The following is a 24,898-nucleotide window of genomic DNA, read 5'->3' on the forward strand; positions in this document are numbered from 1 at the left end:
TGATCGCCAATCCATTGTAACTTTAATAATTGGGGATCTTAACAGTCGGCCAGTCTTCAAACACCAGCACATCCACGATACAGCTATCCACTTACTAAAAACTACATTTTGTAAAATCCTAAGGAAGTATTTTACCTCTGATCAAAAGGAAGCAAGATCAAGGATCTTCACGTATTACAGAAAGATGGGGAAAGAATGTTAACCGCCACAGCTAATAAATCAACTGGCCGAATTTTGAAACTTTTAAAAGAGGATCCCACTTGTGCGTCATCGACTTTGTTGTTAAACACAGTAAATGAACAAGTGTGGATAACCCACTTTTCGATGTTATTTGCCAAAATTCAGATTCAAAAGCTCCAGCATTAGTTATCCCTAACTCAGACCCATCACTCTTGTTTTTGATCACTTAGATATTGTGTTACTTATTAACAAACTCGGCACCTCCAGAGCACCGGGTCCGGATGGCCTGTCGAATGCAATTCTCAAAACACACCCGCATGAATGGGCCACAATCCTGGAAATCATCTTTAAAAATATGCTTAAGATGAGTGTCATTCCAATATCTTGCAAAGAATCTATTATGATTCCAATTTTTAAGAAAGGCAACCGCAATGAACCAGCAAACTATAGACCTATAGCACTCCTGGACATCCCAGGTAAGATCTTTGCCAGAATAATTTTAAAAGATCTTACGGAATGGATGAAGACGGCGAACTTATTTGACTGTCATCAATCAGGGTTTGTTAAAGGAATAAGAATATCGCTAACTTTACTCCTTTTATCGGCAATTAAAAAACAAGCCATTACCTCCAAACAAACCATTTTCTTGGCTTTTATAGACTTGTCATGATGCCTACCCCTGGGCAGCTGGACCAAGCCCATTCGCCCGGAAGCAGGTATCCGGACATCTGTTTAAACCTCAGAAATCCCGGCTAGGGGCTATCTGGGTTCAGTCCTGGCACTAGGCGCCAGGCTCATAGTAGAAATCAGTCCTGGCGCCTAAGGCGCCAGGCTCATAGTCATCACTTACCTCAGGCAGACCATGCTGCACATGCATGCATGCCAATGTGAGACCTGGAGGGACTATTTTTCCGCAAGGACTACTTTTCACTCGGGTGTGGTTCTAGGGACTTCTTACCTGGGACTACTTTCAAAGCTATTTAAACCACGCCCGATCTTCAACACACGCTTCGCGTTATCCTGCATTTAGCAGCGTAACGCTCACCGTGTCAGCAAACCTGCATCCAGCCTTCTGCCACGCCCGCCTCGAACACGGAGCCCCTAGGAGAGAAAGGAAAATAGAAGAAGAGGTTAGATTACAGACTTTAATCTGATTCCTGACCTGATTTCGGATCCTGCATCACTCCGAGCCTGAAGGGACATTCTTCCGGCACGCGTCACATCCCAGCTACAGCGCCGCTCCATTTTCACCAGCCCACAGCATCTCCGACTCGGCACTGCCTCCGTCACTTTTTCAGTGATTTTCAACACCTGGGGAAAAGACAAGAAAAAGCAAGGTGAGCCTAAAGAGACTAAAAAGACAATCACTTATATTACAAGACTTACCTGATTTTCACCAGAGGCTTTATCCTTCAATACGCCGCATCTAGGAAAAAAGGAAAAGACAGTGAGCAATTCTCACGCACCTTTACAGGACAGTTTGGGTAATACAGACTCTTACCTGAACACCGCCAGCAACCTCCAGACAGAATTTGCCGCCGCAAATCAACAGGGGAGTGCAACAGTGAACTTTGAACATTTTGAACTCTTTAAAAACTTGGCAAACTCAGGACTCAATAATTGTCCAGAACCCCAACACCTAAAACCAGTGAAGTAACTGGTATCTACGCGCCCCTGCATACCACGCAGGATGAAGAGCTCACCAATCAAAAATATAAGGTGAGAACACTGACTAGGAATATCAGAGGTGGCAAGTGGGGAGAACGGGAGCAGGGAGGGGGGTCTGCATTCACACCCACAGGGCTAAATATCTTTCTCCATCTACAGGAGAATATTTCTACGAGTCAAGCTTACAAGACTGAGGGGGTCCGTCCAGACGGTCATCTTTGCCCTACGCTTCATGCTGGTGGAGGCCGCAGCTGTCCGGGTTCTATCTATGCCCCTGTGGGAGCCAGGTGAGCGTAACAAGACTTTAAACAAGCCTTCGATTCAGTATCCCGTGAGCTACTATGGTCCCAATTGATGAACGCAGGGTGTTCTCCCTATATTCTAAATCTTATACGCCAATTTTACTCTGATATGTCCATAAATGTGAAGCTGACCAAAGATGGACCAAAGTGATTACAACCTATTCTGGCCTTAAACAAAGGTGTATTTTAGCCTCTATTCCATTTAATTTTATATTAAGGATATTAACATTGTTTTAGATAAAACATGTTCCTTTGCCCTCAAAATTGGTAACAGGGAAGTATCCTGGCTTTTATACGCCGACAATTCAATTTTAATTGATAAAACTCCTGTAGGCCTCCAAAGAAAATTGAATGCCCGGGATAATTATGCGCAAACGAATGGTTTAACCATTAATGTCCAGAAATCTAACACCTTGATATTGCATCCCACCAGTCACAAATCTAAATTCAAATTCCGTTGGTCAGTTGCCAACATTCCTCTTTGTCTTGTGAATGAATACAGTTATTTGGCACAAAACATTAGTAAAAGCATCGCCGACCTTCCATATAAAGACAAGTTAAAGCCAGAAATGTGGATACTGACAACACAAGGCAAACTAATCCAAAGAAATCTTTTTAAATTCTTGTATGTTCCAGCTATTAATTTCTACAAGCAGAAAGTTGTCCCAGTTATTGTATTTGGAGCCCAAGGTAAGCAACCCGACAACCATCCAAACTGGGACCTCTTATAAGGTATTTACTGGGGGAAAAAATTGTCTTTACCCCAGAGTATACCAATCATTATCCTGTGTTTCGAGCTGGGCCTAGTTTCCTTATCTACAATGCTTGCTTGGCAAGCTCTTTAGGAAATGTCTCAGTGGCCCTACCAATGCTATAACTTTAATCCCGTTATTAACTGCAGCACTGAATGGCTATTTGAGCAGTCCATTACATGCATGGGAAACCTACTGCAACAAGGTATTAAGGAAAGCTGATATCACCCTGAAATTGTTACTAGAGCAACCAGATAAAGAAAAATTCAAATTATGGTGCTGAGACTGGTGTGCGGGAAAAATGTAATACCCATTCAATTTGTCACACAGGAGACTTTCAAATAAAACCTTTGAATAAGACTGCACTATACCTTTTGAAATTTCCCAACTCCAGGTACGCTGCAATTTTATTGAGAATTCGTTTGAACCTTTGGCCCACAAGAATTGAAATCGCTTTGCACTCAAAAGCTTTGATCACTGATCTGAATTGCAGATTCTGCAGAGCTATTGATCAGTAGAAACATTACAACATTTATTTGTGTATTGCCCTTGCTTGGCCCAACTGAGGAAAGAATCCTTTTTTAAACATTTTAGTCAATTCACAATGTTAACGAAAGACACAATGTGGTCCAAAATGTTCAATGCAACCCATATTTCAGTAAACATTGCTTCGGTGAACTTTCTACTTGCTTTAAAGCTTCATGATGATTCATTTCGACACAGATAAATGAAATCAAATTGTAATCGCCTCGTTTTAAAATTCCCTTGTTACCAGATGCGCTGATTTCGTCTTGTGTTTTGACATTTTAAGGTTTCATATGTATTCATTTTACCCTGTACTTTAACAACTTTGAAGTAATGTTTTGCTGTAAATGTTCGAAATAAATTGTATTATATGTTGATATTTGCAAAAGTTGTAATTAACAACTAAAACAAATAAAGGAATTTAAAAAATGAAAAATAATATTAACAACGCTCGAAGGAAACCCTCCAGTACAACCTTCCACCAACAGCTGTTGGACACGACAGTTCATAAGCCCTATTGGGCGAGGACACAGGGCATAGGTAACAGCAATCTTGTGTCTAAGCTTAAATGGCGTGCACCCATCATCGAGCACGAGGAACAGTGAGATAACAATGGACATTGTACTATTAAATAATGTGTAACGTATTTTGTATTTACCACATTGCATGCCAGGGAGGAAGCCATTATCGTACTTTAGGCATACTGAAGTAACACTGGACAAAGCAAACTCTGAGAACATATTTTGCAGTGGTCAGATTGCATACCAGCCAGCAAAGATACTGCACTGAAATCTCTCCACAGTCCGACTCTACTTAGAGGCTGCAAAATACCATTTTAGGCTCTGTGGGCCTCATCACAAGTCTGGCGGCAACCCTTAAAAGCGGCGGTAATGGAATTAGCGCTGTCAATTCCACTCCGCCGGATCATGATCCGGTGCAAATACAGCATACTGCAAAATCAGCCGGGGCTATTACAGCCGGCGCTATTGCAGCCGGCGCCATCACAGCCGGTGCAATTACAGCCAGCCACACGAGGCAAACAGCTGCATCACAAGTCCATGTCTGGCACAAATAGTGCCGAAAACCGGTACAAATACCGCTGAAAACATGGTGCCGTTACCTCCAGCTTCCATCTGGAGGTAAATGAACACAGGTGCCTGAAATTAAGCCACAGGTGATCCCAATCCACTCCAGGGGGCCACATAAGGCACACCCCTACCCCAAACGCTGTTTCCAAAACCATGCTACCACTAGCCACTGTAAGCAGAGAGTCTGGACAACCAGGCCAGGGCACAGAGAGTACAGACGGGTGTGGGGGGGAGGAAGAGGAGGAGAGCCAAAGCAAGGCGTGCCCCGATCCCCAGGGTTAGCCCTTCACCCTGGACCCTCACCAACAGCCAGTTGTTCACCCTGTACCACCTCAACAGGGAGAGCATAACAGAGCTGGCCACCACAATACAGGACGACATAGGGATCAGGATCAACATCCGGACAGCTGTGTCCCCACTGCTGAAACTAGTGTCCGTCCTGCAATTCTTTGTAACTGGAACCTTCCAGCACTCAGTGGCCATGATGCACGGCATGGCACAGCCTACATTCTGCGCAGTGCTGGGCCAGGCGCTTGAAGCCCTCCTGCGGAAAGTGCAACGCCACATCTCATTGCCTACCACCCTCGCCCAGGTCAATGCAAAGAAGGCACAGTTCTATGCCATTGCCCAAATGCCAAATGTGATCACTGCCCTGGACTGTACCCATGTTGCGCTGGTGGCCCCCCAGTACCACGTAGCAGTGTGCCGAAACCTCAAGCACGACCACTCCCTGAATGTGTACGTGACCTGCGACCCCAACCTGTACCTCACCCACTGCTCTGCCCGCTAGCCTGTTTCCGCCCATGATGCCATGGACCTACGGAACAGCACACTGCCAAGATACATAGAGGGGCACAGAGGATAACGGACTTGGATAGTGGCTGAGTCGAAAAACCAGCACACATGCGCCGTGCAGCACATGCACAAATGGGGGAGGGATACAAATGCCTACACAAAGGATGGCATGACAAGTGAAAGGGAAATCTGTACATCACTCCCTCCAGCACCGTCGTCACAGAACAAGCCAAGAAGCATGCACATATCTGACTTACCTGCATGGAGAAGCAGTAGTAGCCATACAGTAGCAACCATATACAGCAACATGACTACAGGTATCACAATGCAACATGCACTAACCAGATCAATGCTGATCAATTCTGACAAATGGCCACATTGCCCCACACAACAAAAACCATGCCGGTACCACAGCCATGCATCCATGTGCGGCCAGCCCCAATGCCCACCTGTTGGAATGGTAAGGCAGATGCCTTATCCCGAATAGGAATGGGATAAGCATTTTCAAACCCAGAACCATTACCCATAATTCCAGGACAAAGAATCCTCGGCGTAACTGCTTTACAAACTTTGGAATATATTCATTTAAAGATTCAACAACTTTTCGATTCAACAGCCCTGCAGGACTGGAACAAAAGAGGCCCAGATTATTCATTCATTAATGAGTTACCCTACTATCAAGGGCATCTGTTTTTACCACACAAGGAACTGCAAGAACTGGTAATCTCCAATTACCATGATGCTTTGATGGAAGGACACCCAGGTATTGCCAAGACTGAAGCTAAAATTAAAAGACAATTCTGGTGGCCCACCTGGCGAAAGGACATAAAGTCATTTGTGTTGTCTTGTGGGATCTGCGCCCAAAACAAAAGCCAGAAGAAGAAACCAGCCGGTCTTTTACAGCCTTTGGATATTCCGCCTACACCTTGGTACACTTTGTCCTTAGACTTTATTACAGATCTACCTCCATGTAATGGGTTTAACACAATTCTAGTAGTTGTTGACCTTTTTTCCAAGATGTCTCACTTTATTCCTTTAAAGGGATTACCTTCCGCTTCAGTTTTGGCCAAGGAATTCCTTGAAAACATCGTTCGAGTACATGGATTTCCTTCTGTATTGGTGTCAGATCGAGGTAGTCAATTTATTTCGCAATTCTGGAAGAAATGTTGCCAATTAGCGGAAATCAACGTGAGGTTATCTACTAGTCACCATCCCCAGACCGATGGTCAGACGGAAAGGACCAACCAGACTCTGCAACAATACCTATGTTGCATGTTACATCAGACCGAGGGCAATTGGAAGGATATATTATGGTTTGCCGAATACGCATACAATAACTCAGTACATTCTGGAACCGGACAAAGCCCCTTTTATACCATTTATGGTCATCATCCTCGAACCTCAGAACTTGATTCACCCCAACACTTGGAAATGCCAGCAGTGACCCATCTGCATTCTACTATTACTCAAGCCTTTAAGGAAGCAACTGAACATTTGAAAAAAGCAAAGGAGAAATACAAGAAGAATGCCGATCAGAATAGGAGTGACACTCCCCATTATCAGATTGGAGATCAAGTTTGGCTGGCAACCAGACACATACCCCTAAAAGGGACTGGAACTTTTAATCCTAGATATTTGGGGCCTTACACCATTAAAAAAATTATCAACCCGGTAGCAGTTAAATTAGAATTGCCCTCTAGTATGCGGATCCATCCCGTCTTCCATGTTTCACTTCTAAAACCAGTTCAACCCGGAACAAGATCAGCCAAGCCACCTGACCCCATCCTAATAGATGGAGAACCTGAATTTGAGGTAAAAGATATTCTGGACTCTAAGATGGTTAAAGCTAAACTTTTTTGTTTAATCGATTGGAAAGGTTACGGACCACAGGAAAGGTCATGGGTACCCTGTGACCACGTCCATGCACTTCGATTAGTGAAGAAATTCCATCGGAACTTCCCAGACAAACCAGGGCCCAGAGGAAGAACAACCTTAGGGGGGGCCTTGGAGGGGAGTGCTGTCATGATGCCTACTCCCGGGCAGCTGGACCAAGCCCATTCGCCCCGGAAGCAGGCATCCGGACATCTGTTTAAACCTCAGAAGCCCCGGCTAGGGGCTATCTGGGTTCAGTCCTGGCGCCTTAGGCGCCAGGCTCATAATAGAAATCAGTCCTGGCGCCTTACCAGGCTCATAGTCATCACTTACCTCAGGCAGACCATGCTGCACATGCATCCAGGCCAACGTGAGACCTGGAGGGACTATTTTTCCACAAGGACTACTTTTCACTCGGGTGTGGTTCTAGGAACTTCTTACCTGGGACTACTTTCAAAGCTATTTAAACCACGCCCGATCTTCAACACACGCTTCGCGTTATTCTGCATTTAGCAGCGTAACGCTCACCGTGTCAGCAAACCTGCATCCAGCCTTCTGCCACGCCCGCCTCGAACACGGAGCCCCTAGGAGAGAAAGGAAAATAGAAGAAGAGGTTAGATTACAGACTTTAATCTGATTCCTGACCTGATTTCGGATCCTGCATCACTCCGAGCCTGAAGGGACATTCTTCCGGCACGCGTCACATCCCAGCTACAGCGCCGCTCCATTTTCACCAGCCCACAGCATCTCCGACTCGGCGCTGCCTCCGTCACTTTTTCGGTGATTTTCAACACCTGGGGAAAAGACAAGAAAAAGCAAGGTGAGCCTAAAGAGACTAAAAAGACAATCACTTATATTACAAGACTTACCTGATTATCATTGGAGGCTTTATCCTTCAATAAGCCGCATCTAGGAAAAAAGGAAAAGACAGTGAGCAATTCTCACGCACCTTTACAGGACAGTTTGGGTAATACAGACTCTTACCTGAACGCCGCCAGCAACCTCCAGACAGAATTTGCCGCCGCAAATCAACTGGGGAGTGCAACAGTGAACTTTGAACATTTTGAACTCTTTAAAAACTTGGCAAACTCAGGACTCAATAATTGTCCAGAACCCCAACACCTAAAACCAGTGAAGTAACTGGTATCTATGCGCCCCTGCATGCCACGCAGGATGAAGAGCTCACCAATCAAAAATATAAGGTGAGAACACTGACTAGGAATATCAGAGGTGGCAAGTGGGGAGAACGGGAGCAGGGAGGGGGGTCTGCATTCACACCCACGGGGCTAAATATCTTTCTCCATCTACAGGAGAATATTTCTAGGAGTCAAGCTTACAAGACTGAGGGGGTCCGTCCAGACGGTCATCTTTGCCCTACGCTTCATGCTGGTGGAGGCCGCAACTGTCCAGGTTCTATCTATGCCCCTGTGGGAGCCAGGTGAGCGTAACAAGACTTTAAACAAGCCTTCGATTCAGTATCCCGTGAGCTACTATGGTCCCAATTGATGAACGCAGGGTGTTCTCCCTATATTCTAAATCTTATACGCCAATTTTACTCTGATACGTCCATAAATGTGAAGCTGACCAAAGATGGACCAAAGTGATTTCAACCTATTCTGGCCTTAAACAAAGGTGTATTTTAGCCTCTATTCCATTTAATTTTATATTAAGGATATTAACATTGTTTTAGATAAAACATGTTCCTTTGCCCTCAAAATTGGTAACAGGGAAGTATCCAGGCTTTTATACGCCGACAATTCAATTTTAATTGATAAAACTCCAGTAGGACTCCAAAGAAAATTGAATGCCCGGGATAATTATGCGCAAACTAATGGTTTAACCATTAATGTCCAGAAATCTAACACCTTGATATTGCATCCCACCAGTCACAAATCTAAATTCAAATTCCGTTGGTCAGTTGCCAACATTCCTCTTTGTCTTGTGAATGAATACAGTTATTTGGCACAAAACATTAGTAAAAGCATCGCCAACCTTCCATATAAAGACAAGTTAAAGCCAGAAATGTGGATACTGACAACACAAGGCAAACCAATCCAAAGAATTTTTTTTAAATTCTTGTATGTTCCAGCTATTAATTTCTACAAGCAGAAAGTTGTCCCAGTTATTGTATTTGGAGCCCAAGGTAAGCAACCCGACAACCATCCAAACTGGGACCTCTTATAAGGTATTTACTGGGGGAAAAAATGTCTTTACCCCAGAGTATACCAATCATTATCCTGCGTTTCCAGCTGGGCCTAGTTTCCTTATCTACAATGCTTGCTTGGCAAGCTCTTTGGGAAATGTCTCAGTGGCCCTACCAATGCTATAACTTTAATCCCGTTATTAACTGCAGCACTAAATGGCTATTTGAGCAGTCCATTACATGCATGGGAAACCTACTGCAACAAGGTATTAAGGAAAGCTGATATCACCCTGAAATTGTTACTAGAGCAACCATATAAAGAAAAATTCAAATTATGGTGCTGAGACTGGTGTGCGGGAAAAATGTAATACCCATTCAATTTGTCACACAGGAGACTTTCAAATAAAACCTTTGAATAAGACTGCACTATACCTTTTGAAATTTCCCAACTCCAGGTACGCTGCAATTTTATTGAGAATTCGTTTGAACCTCTGGCCCACAAGAATTGAAATCGCTTTGCACTCAAAAGCTTTGATCACTGATCTGAATTGCAGATTCTGCAGAGCTATTGATCAGTAGAAACATTACAACATTTATTTGTGTATTGCCCTTGCTTGGCCCAACTGAGGAAAGAATCCTTTTTTAAACATTTTAGTCAATTCACAATGTTAACGAAAGACACAATGTGGTCCAAAATGTTCAATGCAACCCATATTTCAGTAAACATTGCTTCGGTGAACTTTCTACTTGCTTTAAAGCTTCATGATGATTCATTTCGACGCAGATAAATGAAATCAAATTGTAATCGCCTCGTTTTAAAATTCCCTTGTTACCAGATGCGCTGATTTCGTCTTGTGTTTTGACATTTTAAGGTTTCATATGTATTCATTTTACCCTGTACTTTAACAACTTTGAAGTAATGTTTTGCTGTAAATGTTCGAAATAAATTGTATTATATGTTGATATTTGCAAAAGTTGTAATTAACAACTAAAACAAATAAAGGAATTTAAAAAATGAAAAATAATATTAACAACGCTCGAAGGAAACCCTCCAGTACAACCTTCCACCAACAGCTGTTGGACACGACAGTTCATAAGCCCTATTGGGCGAGGACACAGGGCATAGGTAACAGCAATCTTGTGTCTAAGCTTAAATGGCGTGCACCCATCATCGAGCACGAGGAACAGTGAGATAACAATGGACATTGTACTATTAAATAATGTGTAACATATTTTGTATTTACCACATTGCATGCCAGGGAGGAAGCCATTATCGTACTTTGGGCATACTGAAGTAACACTGGACAAAGCAAACTCTGAGAACATATTTTGCAGTGGTCAGATTGCATACCAGCCAGCAAAGATACTGCACTGAAATCTCTCCACAGTCCGACTCTACTTAGAGGCTGCAAAATACCATTTTAGGTTCTGTGGGCCTCATCACAAGTCTGGTGGCAACCCTTAAAAGCGGCGGTAATGGAATTAGCGCTGTCAATTCCACTCCGCCGGATCATGATCCGGTGCAAATACAGCATACTGCAAAAGCAGCCGGGGCTATTACAGCCGGCGCTATTGCAGCCGGCGCCATCACAGCTGGTGCAATTACAGCCAGCCACACGAGGCAAACAGCTGCATCACAAGTCCATGTCTGGCACAAATAGTGCCGAAAACCGGTACAAATACCGCTGAAAACATGGTGCCATTACCTACAGCTTCCATCTGGAGGTAAATGAACACAGGTGCCTGAAATTAAGCCAGAGGTGATCCCAATCCACTCCAGGGGGCCACATAAGGCACACCCCTACCCCAAACGCTGTTTCCAAAACCATGCTACCACTAGCCACTGTAAGCAGAGAGTCTGGACAACCAGGCCAGGGCACAGAGAGTACAGACGGGTGTGGGGGGGAGGAAGAGGAGGAGAGCCAAAGCAAGGCGTGCCCCGATCCCCAGGGTTAGCCCTTCACCCTGGACCCTCACCAACAGCCAGTTGTTCACCCTGTACCACCTCAACAGGGAGAGCATAACAGAGCTGGCCACCACAATACAGGACGACATAGGGATCAGGATCAACATCCGGACAGCTGTGACCCCACTGCTGAAACTAGTGTCCGTCCTGCAATTCTTTGTAACTGGAACCTTCCAGCACTCAGTGGCCATGATGCACGGCATGGCACAGCCTACATTCTGCGCAGTGCTGGGCCAGGCGCTTGAAGCCCTCCTGCGGCAAGTGCAATGCCACATCTCATTGCCTACCGCCCTCACCCAGGTCAATGCAAAGAAGGCACAGTTCTATGCCATTGCCCAAATGCCCTGGACTGTACCCATGTTGCGCTGGTGGCCCCCCAGTACCACGTAGCAGTGTACGGACACCACAAGCACGACCACTCCCTGAATGTGTACGTGACCTGCGACCCCAACCTGTACCTCACCCACTGCTCTGCCCGCTAGCCTGTTTCTGCCCATGATGCCATGGACCTACGGAACAGCACACTGCCAAGATACATAGAGGGGCACAGAGGATAACGGACTTGGATAGTGGCTGAGTCGAAAAACCAGCACACATGCGCCGTGAAGCACATGCACAAATGGGGGAGGGATACAAATGCCTACACAAAGGATGGCATGACAAGTGAAAGGGAAATCTGTACATCACTCCCTCCAGCACCGTCGTCACAGAACAAGCCAAGAAGCATGCACATATCTGACTTACCTGCATGGAGAAGCAGTAGTAGCCATACAGTAGCAACCATATACAGCAACATGACTACAGGTATCACAATGCAACATGCACTAACCAGATCAATGCTGATCAATTCTGACAAATGGCCACATTGCCCCACACAACAAAAACCATGCCGGTACCACAGCCATGCATCCATGTGCGGCCAGCCCCAATGCCCACCTGTTGGCACCACATGCCGAGGGAGAGCCCATGGGGCACCCAGCATGCCACATGCATGGTGGTAATACACTGCCACATGGCAGCCACCATGTCTGCTGCACATGTCACCGACAGGCACCTTACGTAACATCTCCAGCAAGGGAACTGGGTGCATGTGGAACACCAACAATGCATGACACGAGTGACACTGTGTGCACAGACGTGGAATATACATATGCCGTGAACTGAAGATCCATGGGAATGCACCCTGTGCCTAATGCCTGTGTCTAATGCATGTGCTCCCCCCATGCAGATGACTCCGTATCTCCACAGCTGCCCTGGTCAATGACCCCTGTACGTGATCCACAAACCCTGCCTACAACCACGCTCACAGCAGGGCCTGTGTGTGCATCAAGCGTACCTCTGGCTCCCTGAAGGCACATTTCCGCTGCCTCGTCCGTACTGGTTGAGCCCTGATGTACACTCAAGAGAAAGTGGGACAAATTGTGCTTGTGTGTGCCATGCTGCACAAAATCTGCCTGAGGACAAAAATGTGCCACTACCCCCTGACGTGGACATGCCCCCCCCCAGAGGATGAGGAATCAGTGCCTGTGTCTGTGTCTGAGGAACAATTGCCAGATATGACGTCAGGGATGGGAGATTGGCACGCCAGGGATTGATGGGCATATTCTTTTGACACCTTCACATGGCACACGCCATGCACGACTGTGTGACACCACCCTAACAATAAACAGAACAATGACACAATCAGGAATGTACATGCATTGATGAAGTGAAACTTTTTTAATGTAATGTAGTGTCCCAACTATCCCCCCTCCCACCACCAACTCCCCTTAACACAATCTCCTCCCACCTCCCCCACCAACTCCCCATCACACAATCCCCACTCCCACCATCAACTTCCCAGCATGGCCACTCATGGCAATCAGTGTTCCAGAGTCCTTCACAATCGTGGACCCAATACCCCCAGCCCCCCGCCAGCCCCTGGAGATTTTGGGCACAGAAGGCAATTTGACTGTCGCTGCGGCGTGCCCTGCTGTGACCCCTCTTTGGGTGTGGTAGAGATGGATGGGACGGAGCCTGTCCCCAGGTTTTGATGGCGTTACACCTTTGTGCTCTGCCGGATGGCCTCTGCCATTGCAGAGATGCCTTCTGTCATTTACCTGACCCATTGGACATACAGTCTTAAGGGGAACTTGTCGGCTGTTTCGGCCCTGTTCCGCCCCATGGCATACACAAACCTGCGGGTAGCCCCCTGCATGATGTCCCTAATGGCCTGTAGGTGTGTGGAGTGCGTGTGGCCAATCTCCTCCATCTCCCTCGGTCTGCGCTCCATGTCCTCGAGCCTCTACAACAGCATTCTGCGTGTTAGAGTGGGATGTGTAGGTGAGGGGCTCTGCACTAGCCCAGAGCTGTATGCAAGAGAGCCATATGAGGGAGTTTCAATGTCTGGCTCTGGAGTCCGTGTGCGCTGGCGGCGTGGTGGACATGGACGTCATTTCACCAAAATGCCAGGGGCAGCGGAAGTGACATCACACAACCCTTGACCCACTGATGACATCACAGGAAGTGATGTCATTTGACCCCACCCGAAGTGATATCGCAGGAAGCGATGGAACACGACCTTTCACCCGCTGAAAAAACAGGAAGTGGCATCACATAGCATTGTACACTATGAAAAATATGGTTACGATATCACTATACTGTGATGTACATTTCATACAAGAATGGATTGCCATATGTATCATTAAGATCAGTGTGTATAGGTCCATATAACCAAATTACTGTGAATGCAAGCAGACGTCCATGACCAAATTATAATGATGTGTTATTATATAGCGCTTTATATAGAAAAATATACACCCAATATCACCCAACCTGTGTTGGTACTCATCTATCGACCTCAGAAGGATGAAAGGCTGAGTTGAGGCGTTTAAGAACAGACTAAATCAGTGACTCATCCCCTGAAGTGTGCCTGAAATAAACCTTTAATGAGTCTAGCAATTATTGTATAGAATGCCAGAAAGACACATTATTTGGTATTCCTATTCTTTCTTATTTAGGGTGAGTGCTGAAAGTGTTAGACTTGTGGAACTCCTGTTCTTATTTTTTTAAGGGGCCTGAACAAGAAAGCCAGCCACTCCAGAAGTAAAGAGCCACATGGTGCTGGCCACAGCCCAGGAGCTTGCATTACAAGTTGCGACCTCTGGCAACCCCTAAATGACGTCCCTGGTAGTGTGATCTCTTGGGAGTGTGGACCTTCGGCAAGTAGCCACCAGACTTGTGTCCATCTGTGGCCTCAGTGTCTGTGCCTCTGGCTGCAGGTGTGGGTGCAGTGTGCCCTGCACTGTTCCTGGTGGCCTGTGGTGTGGGAGTTGCCTTGGCCCTGCTCTGCTGCATGGTAACCAGAGGTCGAAGAGGGCAGGAGTGGTCGGGAGCGGTGCTTCTGTACTTTTTATTTTTAAGTTTCACTGTTCTTATACTTTTATTTTAAAAAAAAAACGTTCTGGAATGGTTTTGTATTAAAATAAAAGTGTAGGAAGAAGTTGAAGCTTGCACTTCAGTGCACTGAACTACACATTCCCACAAATAGCAGGTGTGTTTGTTTGGTGGTTTGTATTGTGTGTGGGAGGGGGCGCAGGGATGGGGTTTGTGGGGAGCGGGGCAGACCAGCAGGGAACATAGCTCCACTACTTCTTTTCGTACACTTCGACCACTCGGGGTAACAAGCAGGGACATCCGCCTTGGTGTGGCCTGTGTGGGCTGTTGCGGGCGGGGTTGGGGGTTGACAGTGGTGGCAGACCTTGAGGGCCTGGAAGGGCAGCTCTCTGATGATGCTTGTGTGCCTGTAGGGGAAATAGTAAATGTTGTCAGGTATGGTTCCCCTACATGTCTTGGCATGCAAGGCACAATTGCTATGGTATATGGTGTGACCCCACAGAAATGGGCAAATGAGCATGGTTGGTCATGGGGGGATGCATGTGGGCCCAGCGTCATGGGGTTGCTTGTAGCGATGGGTGTGTGACCCATGACCTGTTGGTCTTTGGCCTATGTGTGGGTAGTGCAGGGGGACCATGCTGGGGTTGTTTACGTCTGACATGCATGCTTGTGGTCCTTCATGGCGCCACATCCCCTCCGCGAGTGGCACTCACATGGTGGAGGGCAGGGTGGCTTAGTCCATGGCACTGTCATGGCTCTATGGGACACTGCTGTGCAGCCAGCAGGGCTGCTCTATGGTGCACAGTGATTGGCAGGCTGGGCACATGTCGGTGTGTGGGATATATACTTCCCTGTTTCTCGCTGCCATGCCGAAATGGGGCAGGCCTACTGGGCTCGCAACATGCTGGTGTGACTGCTGCACAGTGTTGCGGTCGCTCATGCACCACAATCTCGCTGGCACAGCATGCGCCAGTAGGGGTGTGGTGCACATGGCATTTGTTTGGTACACTTGCCTGCCCTTCCCGCTGCTGTGATGCTCAGGGATGTCCTTGGTGCCCTGCCCCATGGATGCTGTGGGGGTGGGGGAGGTGGCTGATCTGCCACCCCACCACTCTGCCCTGATGGCATGCATCTGAGTATGCAGACTTGTGTCACTGTCCACTGGGGCATCTTATGCTGGGCTGTCATTTATGTATGCATTTGTGTTGGTGGGTTCACTCACCTCCTGCCTCCTGGCTGCGGGCACCCACCTCTGCACTGCCGACTCCTTCTATCCCTTCGAGGTGCAGCACTGTGCTGCATTTCTCCTTCCAGCCGGTGAGGACCAGTGACTCAATAGTGCCTCCTCCAGTCACCAGACACTCCCGGTAGTGTTGGCACAGCAGTCCCCGCACCCTGACCCTCAGGTTGTTCCATCACATGGAGCATTCCTCTCCATCACGGGAAACGCTTAAAACTTCTGTCACCTTCTGGCAGATGGAATTCCAGATGGCTGTCCTGCGCTGGCCAGTGGTCTTCCGTAGGCGACTTCCGTAAATTTCCTCACAGTGGGCAATCACCTCAACTGTGAGGACCACCAGCTCCCCCTCGCTAAATTTGGGTTTGCACAGGCAATGTTTGGCCACCTTGTCTCTTATCCTCTTGTGGGACATTTTTGCACTTTACCAGGGCTGGATGGCTGCAGGAAGTGGAGATATTTAATGGATTGTGTATTTCAACATGGCCACTGCGATGCTTTGGGTTCCGGCGTTGACGCAATTTTCGCTGATGCTATTAGCACCAGCGCTAATAGCCCCGGGATTGCTGGCGGTAGCGCTATTAACACTGCTTTCTCAGCGGTAGCCCTTATTTTGGCGCAGTTACTGCCGGGCACGTGTTCCTGCCAGATTGTGATGCAGTGCTAATCCCGCTGCATGACCCGGCGGTAACGCTATATCCGCTTGGCAGTAATTAGGCCGGATTACCACCAGACTTGTGAAATAGTTTTGAACAGAGTAAGATTTCATGCTTACTGAGGCCCAACTTTAAGACCACTTGTACCTAATTTCGAGAACATATCACATATCAACAGTAGTGTGCATAAGGTGTGCTTTCCTAAAATGCAGTTCTCAGCACTGCTAGAAATGTGATTTTGTACAGTGAATACTGATATGTGTTTTCATGTTGCCAGATGTATGGTCCTTTTCGATAAAGTGCCATCTGAGGTCTGCATTTCACGTATACCCGCCCACCAGCCAACAAAGTGTAAACTGAAACTTCTCTTTTTTTCCTCAATGGGGAAGAACTGTCCAGTGTTTATGTCCTTGCAAATCATTTCACTCTGCACCATCTGATGAAGAGGTCTATAGCACTGGGAGAAATAATGCAATTTACCATCTCCGCATAATATTTCCAGTTAGTCCAATCAAATGTATCCTAACTTGCATTTCGTGTGCAGCAATTCTAGAACAATACAAGTACATGATCCAACCAAACTAAGGGCAGGGATTTAGGAATGAAAACTGTTCAAACCATAAATGAGGTCCAGAATATGACTAAGCCCATGAGCGGCACCTTACTCATTAGCTCCTCTGCAACGCGAGAGGGCCATTCCAGGAACCGATGCCTGTGGTACCCTACTTGGGAAACACTTTTCTGCAACCTATTTTCCATTTCCAAGCCATTGCTGCTCTTCACTTTTACTTTCATAATTCAGTCAATCCCCTCTTTTGCAGCGTCCTGCTCTAGGTTCTGAGTCACCCAGTCTTGGACCGCCGTCTGATATATCTGGCATGGCTTCCCCTTTACACTCCCGAGCAGTTTGACTTTTCTTCACCTAGTAAGAGGCTCCATTTATCTCCCCACCACTAATGGCCACCATTTCTGGCCTTGCAAACAAACACCTACCTGACCCAGACGCTTGCTGTCTGGTGACTGGAACTTGGCTTTTTGCTCCAGGGTCTCATAGACATCGGTGGTGTTATGTTCCAGGATCTGGGAAGAAGAGTCAACAGAAGAGAATGAACATCTGGGCTGCTGTGGACTAGGGCTGTAGAGAAGAAGGCACATGGAATTCAGGGCATAGAGCGATGACCGGAGACAAGAGGATTGTGGCAGTAAGCGTCCCCTGAACAGCACATGGAAAAAATGCTCAGATAGAAAAGCAAAATGTAAGATTGTGTCAGCCTTAGTAGGATCTTTGCAGGTATTAAGTATAACTAGCAAACAATTAGAAGGCAATGATCTATTCTGTGCAAAGTCTGATTAGTAGTGTTAGAAAACACTGAGGCATCGTATAAAGCATTGGACATATCCTTTGTACAAAAAAAGAGAATGGGGAAGTATTTTCAAAGGAATTTATGTTGTTACTTTGATAAGTTATAAGTTATATTCTCTTTAAGAGCTACATACCTATATTTAGGAATTTAAGACACATGCCTTGCTGCTGAACAGCAAACTAATAGCCAGGGGGTACCCCAAAAAATTGTTGCGCAATACCCAGAAAAGAGCAAGATACACCCCAAGGGAATCCCTACTGACCATCAAAGAGAAAGACAACTCAGGAGAAGACAACATTAGGCCCTAATAAAACCCAATTAAAAGGTGCCATAAAGAAATTCTGCCCACTAATCCAATGTAGCCTACCAGGGGAACAACTACCCAGAATGGCCCTTAAAAGATCGGAGAATCTGAAAGATATACTAACACATGCCAGGATCAGCAAAACGAGCACTAGATCAGCCCTATTGAACCTTAGAGAGATAGTAGGGCACCACCCTTGCGAGAGCTGCACGGCTTGTAAATTCACCCACAAAACAACATCTTTTTCCATAGGAAACAAAGATTGGCAGTTACGCCACTTCTCAAATTGTAAATCATCAAATGTGATCTATGTAATTGAATGTCCATGTGGCCTGAGATATGTGGGCCAAACCTCTAGGCCAGTACACAAAAGGATCAGCGAGCACAGATCCAGAATCCGGTGCAAGAATATGTCAGCGCCTTTGGTACCACACTTTGTCGAATTCCACCATGGTCCAGACAATCTGCTCTGGTGGGTAGTTGACAAAGTACCACAAATAAACAACCCGACCAACTCTCTTAACTACAAAGAAGCCTGGTGGATTTTTAAGCTAAAATACACTTCATTGGGACTCAATGAGCTAGAACCACCAGGCCAATTTACACAAAACTATACCTAGGTCTCACACAGTTGTCCACTATTGTGCACAACACTTGTTGCATTCCTGCCTACACAGCCCCTCGGGTCGGGTAGATCCACTTTTTGTACTCCACATCCTCAATACAGACAACTTGGATATGCACTTTTTAGCCTCCTACAGGCCAGATATACCTACAGGCATTCCATAGTGCCCCCCATCACACAGGTCGCCCACCCATGACAGGCCATGGCCTCTCCTGGCAGTGTCTTACTGCATACTATTCTATCTTCAACATGCATTCAGCCCCACCGATCCTTATTTTCGGATCTTAACATCTGGTTCTATACTTACATATTACCAGCCACGCTCTGTCCTTCCAGAGCGTACACGAGGCTGTGCAGTTTGCACCGCCATACGCTTTTTCTTTTTTGGCCTCCGGCATTCTGCCGCAATTTAGCAAGATACCTACACTGACACAGTGATGCCCCAACATCCGCGCATGCGCGATAGAACAGTATGCCCGCGACCTACGCCTGCGCGGTCAAACAGTATCCCTTGCATGACGCATGCACCCATGCATATATTTGCGCAGCTCAGGCTACTATACTTTAGCCACATTCCGACTAGAGCAACGCAGTGCTGTTTCCCTGCGCACCCTGCCTCGGAGACCGCAGTATCCGTGATAGTAAGTAACTGTCTATATTTTTTAGCCTGGCCGCTATAGGCCTCCATATACACCCCCGCGCAGGTACTCCATCATTGTCTTTACAGGGATCGCTCCCTCTCTTGTCTCCCCCTCCAGATCTCTATCCAGCACGAATTGAACGGCGTGCCAAACTTCAAACAGCGGGGAATCAGAAGCATAGATCTGTCTCCCTTTTCCACTCTACTGGAGTAGACAGAGGTACTTTACCATACATCAACTCACTAGTTTTCTCCAGTCCGTTAACCTACATGATCGTAAACCACCTGGATACATGAGTCCACTAATCTGATCTCACCCTATCACTTTTTTGTCCCATGGGTTTTTAGAGACACTCTCCGCATGCTTTGGGATGTAGCAACCACAGCAGCTTCTCTAACACGGGCCCCATATTCGCCCACCTCAAATCAACAAGCCAGAACAGCGGCCATATTGGTCGCCATTACTGTTAAGGTCAGTACCAGTTTGGAATTGTGCTTTCTAGCAAAATAAGTTCTGAACTCGTTTTTAGTCTGTGTATAGATTGCTGTGATACTCATTAGAAGTTAGTAACTCACAATGGTTTTTATGACAAGTTTCTCACAGTTCCCTCTGCTTCTTGCAGGGGTTTTAAGTGCCTTGACTCCAGAAGAAGGCTTTTTCCACACTATATGCCGAAACGTCCAGGAATCGAAGTGCAACCAAGCCGGTGCCCTCCTGGTCCTTCCCCCCTCCCGGGGTCTGATTCAATATCTGGATGTCGACTTATTAAGGTCACCCTCTAGCCTGGCTGAAAATTTACTTTTGGTGCAAAGTAAACCTTGTGAATGTTATATCACCTACATGAAATACAGTGAATATATTTTCATCTATAAAAGACACTAGAACACGTTTGTATTTGGAACTTTTGCATACCAAAGCCACTCAAAGTAATGCACTTGGTGTTATTTAGGAACTCCATACTCATCTGTGAAAATAACAAACATTATTGTGACTGCATTTGACATCTGTATGTGTTTCAAATTAGGTGACAAGTTGTAAAGGCATGATGCAATGCCCATGCTGAGTTTTGTTATGAAGATTGCATGAAGTAATATGTCCGACGTTCTTTAGCCTAACTCGACATATCATTTGTAAAAATATGTATTTATGCACTGCATTCTGTGACTTTCAAGTTGTGCGTCCCTCACATATGGTACAAAGTGCATATATTTTAAAACACGTAAAAATGGGTCAGTCATGAATAATAAACTGAGTACCATTCTCTTGTGGGTTTTTCACTGTACTCTCTGTACACAGCAAGGCAGTGTTTGTCAACTAATGATACGCTGGCAAACAGCTCCATAAGAAACAAAAACTGCATTAGAATAAAAGTGCAGCAGATTAGAAACCTCATAGGCAGGACCACTTTTTCTTGTTTACAGCCTTGATCAGCCCATAGTCCTGTTCCTATTTTGGGCTTTCCCTCCCGTGCTCCTTGCTCACTGCAGTGGCGATCCTCTTGGAGGTGGTCTCCTCGGCCGATGCATGTTTCCAGCTCCGTCCGTGTCTTTTGCGTCAGTTTGCTGGCAGGGTCTGGCTTCTCAAGCTCCCATCCTTGTAACAGACAGCAGTGCTGTACAGACTTTCTCGCTCCTCTGCTCTACCCGCTGGATGCATGGTGTTGCCTCCTGGCTCTGCCTGGAGGAATGACGTTCCTTCCTCCGCATTACTCCACAGGCTTGCATCTCTCTCTCTCTCTCCTGCGCTCCCTTTTCTTCATTTTGGAGACGAAGACGGAACTCTCCATTGGTTCTGCACTTCCAGGAATGAGGAATGATGGTAATAGAAAAGGGTCAGAAACGACACCAGTCCCTTCTCTAGGGATATTCACACAGCTGTCTCTTGCAATCCCCATATAGACAATAAAGACATTAGCTTCCCGAGACAAAGGAGAGTAACACATATCCCTGTTAGGGGAAAGCCTGTCCTTCAAGTGGGGTGGGGACCACCCCCAGTGGGATCCTGCTTGCCATGTCCCCTAAAGAGTGTTAAGCTTAGCGGGCTCACCCTCTAGTCCCATAGGGGGTGGCTTCAACCTGGGGAGAGAAGGTGAATTCCCTGAATTCATCTTACAGCCTTCATTTAAGCATTATATACATTTTAAAAAATGTGATGTTATGGATCTATTGGCTACAATTGACTACTCCACACTCTTTCTAGGGGTAACTAGAAGGACAGGGGCACTATACAAATGAAGTAAAAATTGGCATTGAGCCGAATGTAGATTACAATGATTGTGAGCGCTCAGCGGAAGGCCTAATTAATTATTTGGAAACTGAAACATGTTGGCAATTACAGTGTAAGTGACTTTACTTTAGTTTTAGATATATGATAGGCATTGTTTTGAAGGAAATGTGGCCTCAGAAGATTGAGATCCTTTCATCATTTACTTTCCTTTAATGTATACTCATTGTTGCACCTATCAGTTCACTTTTTGCACTCTGTTTCATTGCACACAGGACCATTGTGCTTAGCTTAAGTGAATCCTTTTATGCTCAAAAGGTTATCTTTCGAGACATTAGCTTTCAGACATTGAAATTCGACTCCACGCACACGGATGACATTGGGGGGTCATTACAAGTGTAGCGGTCTGGAAATAAAGTGCTGGTAATTCCATTTACAGGCACTTTTTCCGGAACGCACTACTACGTGAGTAAATGCCAATAACAAGGATGGTGGTAACAGCGTCCACTGTGCTACCATCGCCGATAGCACAGTGAACGGAAACAGCGTGACTCTCCGCAAGCCATGCCTGAAACACCAGCACCACAGTAAGAAGGCAGCATCACGACAGCAATTTTCCCAGAAACACTGCCACAAAAATGTTGGTACGACTGGGAAAGACATGCCAGAAACACAAGCACCGCGGAGCAGGCAGAAACCAGGCGGGGAGGAACAGGCCACAGGTGTACCCAATGCACCCAGCTGCACACAATGAGCACTAGAACTGTGGAAACGGACCACACCCACACCACACACACACTGGCCAACACAATCATGCTGCCACTTGTAGCATAGCAATGGACCTGTAGGTGCTGCATGCAGGAGTGCAGTTTGTGAGCAGGATCTGCATCAGTGGTAACAAGATGACAGGCAGTGGAGGAGGCTGTTTATCTTACTGTAACATCTATTAGCTGCTGCTTGCACACTTTTCTTCATTTTGTTGCCACTGTAGTCCCTGTGGACTACACTACCCAGCTCTCTCTGGGCTGTATTTACTGTTTATCCTGGCATTTCTGCGCTAGCGCTTCTGGGGCTAGCCGGTCTTCGCCGGTACGCGCCAGGCTCGACGACAAGACACCCGGTTACTACAGGTAAGAAAACCACTGTACCACCTATTGAGTAAGCACTTGTCTTCTTTCTGGCTTACTTATGTACAATCTGGGTTACCTTGAGAACATTAATCTCTTGCTTGCTGCGCATAAGGCCTCCGCATAAGGCCTGGCAACTTCCTACTATTGATAAATACCTCACTATGAGATTAGACCAGAGGTCTTCAAACTGTGGAGCGCGCCACCCCAGGGGGGCGCAGCCGTCTCCTAGGGGGGGCGCCAGAGCCCAGCATGAAATGTAAAAAAAAAAAGAAAACATTTTAATTTTTTTTTTAGATTGGAGAAAATGGAAGGGGGCAGCTCACATGGTCAGACTGGACCATAAAACAGTCTTAGGCACCAATGAAAACATGGACAGCAGTTGCAAATGGATATTCAGTCCTTTAGTCACAGACTGTTTGAATAGTACCCAAGGGGTTGTTTTCTATTAAATGTAAACACATTGTGATATTTAAAGACTGTTTATTCAGCAACAATGGTCAAAACTACTAGCTACATAGTGAAGTAACTCCTCAAACTGGCTCACATTGGCCATAAAAGTGGCCCCTTTTGATTGGCTTACACTAGAATTTTGCATTTTTGGTACAGTCATCGCCCTATTGCCCTGTAGGCCAGTCCAAGCCTGCCGACTCATCCATAATGGGTGAGGGGGTATCCACCCACTGGCCACCTCACCCATTATGGAGGAGCCAGCCCAGTGAAACACTGAGCACTCCCTCAGCTGCTTTATCCAGCTGAGGGAATGCTCCTGGGCTGGCTGAACTGTCAAAGGGAAACATTGTTTGCCTTTGCCAGTTAATTTCCCAAGCCGCACATGATCACTGAGCCATGCAAGGCTGGGGGTGTTTTGCTTCGCCAGCCTTGCACAGCTCATTGGAAATGCTGGCTGGGGCACTGCATGTATGTATGTGCGAGGGGGTGCTCCTGCGCCTCCTCGCACATATGGGCAGAGCAACCTCGAGCGGGGCATTTTAGCAACCATGCGCAGGCCCCTGCATAAGGTAAGTTTATGGCGATTTATTTTTTATTTAAATGTGTATGGATGTGTGTATGCCTGTGTTATGGGACTGTGGTGCGAGCAGGATGGGCGGCAGCACTGGGATAGTGGTGGGATTAGGCTGGGGAGAGCCCAGGGTCTGTACTGGGAGTAGGATGCGGTGACAGCACGCAAAGGTTCATAGCGATTTCTACATACTGTCCAGCCGGCACTTTTACGGGGGCCCGGCCTTCCCAAACTTGGCTCAGGGGGGGCCCGAGCCAAAATAGTTTGAAGACCACTGGATTAGACTCTCTTCCCAGCACTTACCATGAAGCTACATTATCACACCCAGGAGCGTGTACTAAGGCCCTTCCTTCTACTCCAGCCACTAGCAAACAACCTCCCGCTTTCTAATCTTGCTACCAGCCCCTGGAGACAGTTGGCGCAAGCTGCATAATCTCCCCGAATATTGACCCCCAAAGAGGTAACTTCACACCACTTAGCTCCTTGAAGCCCCTGCCTAGTATTAACTTAATCAAAAAACCCATGCACAATAAAGATGTGACTAACTCCCTGTTTAAGTGTGCCTTACTGAACATTCGCACGCTTATCAAGAATGCGGTCAACATCCACGAATACATAGTGGATCAGGAGTTAGATCCCTACTTCTTACAGAAACCTAGACGACAGACACAAGTGGCTCTTCAATTTCCCTTGCTACACCAGACGGTTATACAGTACACTGTGTGAGCCGTACTCTTGGCCGGGGCAGTTGGAGGGGAGAAATCATTGCCAGAACCCAGTTCGAACTATTCCAAGCACCTAGTTCTTGTGCAACTGCGAAATTCTCTATGTTAATACGACTCCCACGAAACAAAGCTGCATTAATGTTGTATTAGTATATTGCCCCCCCCCATCCAATATGCCCAATTTCAATCAAGACATTGTGCGTATTCTACATGATCTATAGGGTCGGAACTGTGCTGCATTGGTGGGGGATTTTAACCACTGGGGGAATAACAACAATGACAAAGAGGCCATTGCTTTTGAGAAAG

General features: G+C 46.5%; 1 protein-coding gene across 3 annotated transcripts in view; it reads right to left on the reverse strand.

Annotated features, from left to right (window-relative positions):
• NFAM1 (NFAT activating protein with ITAM motif 1) overlaps nt 1-24,898 on the reverse strand; it is a 435,839-nt gene that overhangs the window by 109,285 nt on the left and 301,656 nt on the right. For all 3 annotated transcript variants that reach the window (XM_069643827.1, XM_069643817.1, XM_069643808.1), the window contains one exon: nt 17,553-17,639. In XM_069643827.1, the coding sequence (XP_069499928.1) occupies nt 17,553-17,639 (87 nt within the window). The remainder of the gene's footprint in view (nt 1-17,552; nt 17,640-24,898) is intronic.

The sequence above is a fragment of the Ambystoma mexicanum genome, chromosome 1p (assembly GCF_040938575.1).
Source record: "Ambystoma mexicanum isolate Mex_15411 chromosome 1p, UKY_AmexF1_1, whole genome shotgun sequence".
NCBI lineage: Eukaryota > Metazoa > Chordata > Amphibia > Caudata > Ambystomatidae > Ambystoma > Ambystoma mexicanum.